At 39.8% G+C, this 5,105-nt stretch overlaps 1 protein-coding gene across 2 annotated transcripts in view; it reads right to left on the bottom strand.

The window, feature by feature from the left end:
* Positions 1 to 4,648, bottom strand: part of LOC111259315 (glutamate receptor ionotropic, kainate glr-3) — a 6,321-nt gene extending 1,673 nt beyond the window's left edge. Inside the window, exons 1-5 of one of the 2 annotated variants that reach the window (XM_022831244.2) lie at positions 4,192 to 4,648; positions 3,929 to 4,019; positions 3,223 to 3,381; positions 2,712 to 2,838; positions 1,552 to 1,778 (exon numbers count right to left, since the gene is read on the bottom strand). In XM_022831244.2, the coding sequence (XP_022686979.1) occupies positions 1,552 to 1,778; positions 2,712 to 2,838; positions 3,223 to 3,381; positions 3,929 to 4,019; positions 4,192 to 4,409 (822 nt within the window). In that variant the 5' untranslated portion in view covers positions 4,410 to 4,648. The remainder of the gene's footprint in view (positions 1 to 1,551; positions 1,779 to 2,711; positions 2,839 to 3,222; positions 3,382 to 3,928; positions 4,020 to 4,191) is intronic. The other variant, XM_086967853.1, reaches the window with a different exon arrangement.
* Positions 4,649 to 5,105: the final 457 nt, after the last annotated feature.

The raw sequence follows: 5,105 nt of genomic DNA on the forward strand, positions 1-5,105 counted from the left end.
CTACTACTACTACTACTACTACTACTACTACTACTACTACTACTACTACTACTACTACTACTACTACTACTACTACTACTACTACTACTACTACTACTACTACTACTACTACTACTACTTACTACTACTACTACTACTACTACTACTACTACTACTACTACTACTACTACTACTACTACTACTACTACTACTACTACTACTACTACTACTACTACTACTACTACTACTACTACTACTACTACCATGGTCACCCGCTCCCATTTTTCTATATCGCTTCCCGTTAGCCCTATACCGAAGTACAATATGTGCTCAATGAACAGCGCATACGTCTATTGACTGATTTCTTCACGTTAGAGAATTCGATGCTGGCATAACCCATATGTTTCGAGTTCTATGTCCGACGTCGTCGTCCGGAGTCGAACCTAGCCCACAACGCGTCGTTAAAATTAGAAGGCAAACACGTTACTCACTCAGTTTACCATAACCCATATCTATCTAACTGTAAATTGTCTTATAACATCTCTAGGTCTAATGCTAAGTTCGATAACCATAAAGCTGCCCTTTCTGGATGTGACTCTCGTTTTCGTTTGTTCTGTCATACTTTCATTTATTACAATTGTGTGCCATACTTTTGTATATTGCAAGGTAAACGCATTTCCTAATTAACTAGCATCCCACGTCAGCGTCGTCAGGAGGAGTGATTCGACGTTACGCCCCCAATTAGCATAGCCTGTTTTTGTTCAACGGGTTTTGCTGTTATATTTTCCAGAAACAAAAACACAGGCAGCAATACCCAAACATATATGGATATATGAATAGTGGTGTTATATATATATATATGTACATGTTAACAATTTTGCACTATCTGTTACATCATTGTTTCGTCCGTATCGGAAAGGGACTGGCACATCGATCTTCAGTGGAATACTACGATGTAGCATGGTATGAGTTGAAACATACAGCCATACAATTTACTCCTTCCTATTGCGCACAGTAAGTTACAGGACATTGACCCCTCGATACGGCACTGAGTGTGACGATGGTCCTGATCCTAATATCAGGTACAGAGTTTTCTCTGAAATCGAACGGACGTTTGAAGGAACAGATAGTAGTAATAAAACCGCACTTCGTCTGCGAACTACAGACGATGATTCACCGATGCTTTTTTGATCACTGAGATACTGTAGTTCTCATTTGCAAAACTTACCAGCACATGACAAAGGGCAACGTCAATCCTTTTTTTTTTGCTGTGAACATCACTTAAATCATGCATTGCCACGTGGCTGTAAGATCTTTTGAATGGCGCATCTAGCCAGTAAATAAATAAACTTATTCACAAAATCGTTTCACGTATTAAAGGAGCGCTGCCAGATGTGTATTTGCTATATATTATGGTAACTTGCAATTTACAATTGGCTTCACATTCTAAATAAGCTAACTTAAATAATAGCAGAATGGAGATTGGTGAAGAATATTTATTTGCTATTAAAGAATAAGTTCTAAAAAATTAGCTTGTAGCTAAAACCGAGTCATCGATGCTGGACAACAAACCTGAAGAGCTTTTTCGAAGTCAGTCCCACGTATCGTCCCACACACGATAGTTCCTTTCTTTAATGCATTTGCTAATTCGTCTATTGTGTCAATGATGTTTTCTAATCCTGGATGCGTCATTGAAGAGAATAGTTTACCGGAGTAGCTTGCCGACAGAACTAACGACAACATCAGCCACAGGCAAAAAAGAAGACGCTGCGAGACCAAACTTGGAACCCACCTACAACCTGTGAGAAGTAACAATGGATTACCGAACTCGTACTAAAGATAGAGACTGGTTCTGTCTATTCATAAAATTAATATCTAATGAGCGTTTTGATTATTTGGTAGGACTTTCCGAGAGATGCATGATGACTCGAGGCTATTTTGAGGTTGAAGGTTATGATAGTTAAGCGAATAGTATAAACTTGTAGTAATTCAAAGAGCTGTTCGGATACTGATGTAAACAATTCTAACATGAAAGATGGGCTTAAATCATACCGAAGAAACGATAAGTCTAAAACAAGAGAGTGATCAAGAAAGCGCTGCGCAATTTACCGAGACACTACTTCAGGTCACAATCTGAAGTGTAGTATCTCGGTATATATTGCAGTAGCATTCGTATCATAACCCGATCTTGATAACAAATGGACGATGAATGATCCAGCAATCTCCAAAAAAAGTAAGTAGCTCTAGAAAATATAGCAGACGTCTGTCTGTCAAGGAAGTGATAAATCTAAAATCGAAACGTGTGAACAATGAGTCCAACGTAACTACCTTAGAAGCGTCTAATTTTTTCTTTATTTTCAAAGCTCTAACTGCCCTGTTCTTTGACCCAGAAAAACGCTTCATAAGCGATGCCGTTTCGTGGCCGAATCCCATTGTCCAAGACCGTTTTCGTTCCGAAGCAGTAGGGGCAGCGAATGGCACTCACTCACTCACTCACACGATACGCACACGACCCATCATACGCAACCGGCGGGAGTCGTCATACTCAGGTTAAAGGAATCAATTAGAATTAGAAAAGAGATAGAAACAGAAAAAAAAACAATTAGAAAGTAAAAACATAAATCACTATCGCATTATAGCGTTGTTTATAGTTATGATTCTGTATGAACTGTACCAGATTCCTGGACTCATTGACTTTCGCGATAAATGTGAAAGCGTTGATAGCTAGCTACCTTTACCAAGAAGGAGGCCGTGGATTTCCAGCAGTGAGACGAAGCCGTGGAACTTTTCAGGAAGACGTAACGATGCACAGCGGACTATAAGGGACACCCCGATTGTTGCCGCCAAATATAACCAAACCTGTAATAGGGTGAATGGCTGTAAACATTTAGGTAGCATGCGTGACTCTTATCAATTGATTATATTAAGCTCCACATTCAGGACTGAACAGGTAAACATCACGTTACTCAAACGATAAGGTTCGTGACGTTTCTTATCGCTATTGCGTGCAAGACATTTTCTTAACGTATGTTTGTGCTGGGTTCGGACTTGAAAACGATCCAGGAGACACGAGGGAACTCTGTCCTCCACTTTGGAGAATAACTTCCCTGGTGTCACGCCTGACTAGCGCTCTAATTGCAAGCTCAGAAACTTTACAAATAAGGAATCAGAAACTATTAGATCTCCAATGGTGCGCATCGAACAAGCGTGTTTAATGTGATTATAAGCGTTGACAAGCCTGACCTCAGGTGAAAATGGCCGTATGATGGCATCTGCAGGATCGAGAAGTTGCGGTGGTCGAACAGCAAATGTAATTCTGTCCACTAAGTACGGAAAGCTGAAATCTATAACCCGGTATCGCTCGTATGATAACGACATCCCTGATAAAGCGATATCGAATTCCTGATCATACCAATACCGTAGATCAGCATCATACGCACATAAAGGAATTATTAGTATTTTCCTAAAAGCGATTTCTCGAAAGAAAACTACCATGTTTATTTGGGTCTAAGTATACACTCGCACATGCTGCTACGCCTCTAGTAGCATCTATTAATTTTCTGTATTGAAAACATATTCGTATATGTTCTAGAGCTAACTAGAAGCTATCCGTTTCTGCAAAAATGTGTTTTTGGTAGCACCTTATGGTCTCGTTCAAAACGTCACTATGAAAACCTTGTAGGGTTTCTCTTAGAGAATTACGAGGCCGGCAGGTCACCATCTGAACAGCTCTCGTAGCTAATGACCTATTTTTAATGTACTTTTACTTTTTCATAAGTCCGACGTAAAATAAAACCGCTCGCGCGTGATAGAAGCGCGTATGAGTCATCCTAGCCACGTTCTCTCACTGTGTACTGACTGTCGGTGACGATCAGCCATGACGCGCTTAGCGAACGAAACTGTCTGTTGTAGGTTTTTCAGATTCAACTTCGGAAAAGAAAGAACTTACGTTTCTTTGTAGCATACCGAGCATGCCTGAGCAGTTGCCGCGTGATCCACAAGAACCCCAGCTGCGCACTGGAGACATCGATATAGTAAAACTGAAGCGAAGAATCGAGCAGACCGCAGATATAATCCTTTAATGGAATTAATCACTACTTGACCGGACTATTCGAGGTGTGCATAAAGGATTTCCGTCACTAGCCGTTTCCAGTAATAAAAAAAGCAAATTGTTCATCGAGTAAGTAATACGTCAGTCGGCTTATAACTCACTTGGCTTGAAGGCTCTGGGACAGAGCCTGTACGAGCGCTGTGTCCACGCCGCCGTACGATTCTTTGTATGTACTTAGCGGGAAATAAAATGGATTGTTACGCGCCATCACTACCGAATACGATTGGTAGAAGGTTCTCATTTGCAGGCTTATGTCGTGACAGTGACGTTGATCAATCCATGCGACATTTACTGGAACTACTGTTATTTCAGAGCTCATTGTCGGCCGGTTCGATTGCCGAACAGCGACTGTTCAGTGATAATTTCTCATCAATCTTCATCTCGATGGAACTGTATATTAGTAAAGAGAAGAAATCGCTGAAGACTGTATAGTCTTCTTCAAAAATCGACAATTCGAAAAATCGTTTAGATACGATGAGAAAACAGTTAAACACGCAAATATTGATGATTATAGTTAACATCGTTCTTTGCGACGCCTATACATGTATGTAGTGCCTAACAGCTGAATATCTACTTGGTCTATAAATTATATATATTATAATAATAATAATAATAATAAGAAAAATTAGTTTGGATATTACTGTTATGAGAATTCGCCGTATAACAACTAAGCAACTGTATTATTGAAAATAGCAATGTTATGCTCTGAATAAGTGTTATTTTTGAAATTTTTCCTGCACTATTCAGAGACTCTGTTCTGTTCCATAGTCTGAACAAGGATCTCACATGCCACTATACTGTTTAGTGATGCTTTTGCTGGTTCCTCCAAATATCCAAATTGCAGAAATGAAGTGTGAGCAGGTCTCTTTTTTTACACACCCTCTGAAGTCGAATAATCCGTAGTAACTTGAGCTCAATGATGTCGCAAACCAATTAGCTAATCACTGAGTACGCGTTACTTATAGCAAATACGTTGTGCGGTGCTAAAGCCAGACTGAACTTTTGATCCGAGTAT

The sequence above is a fragment of the Varroa jacobsoni genome, unplaced genomic scaffold, assembly GCF_002532875.2.
Source record: "Varroa jacobsoni isolate VJ856 unplaced genomic scaffold, vjacob_1.0 scaffold_320, whole genome shotgun sequence".
NCBI lineage: Eukaryota > Metazoa > Arthropoda > Arachnida > Mesostigmata > Varroidae > Varroa > Varroa jacobsoni.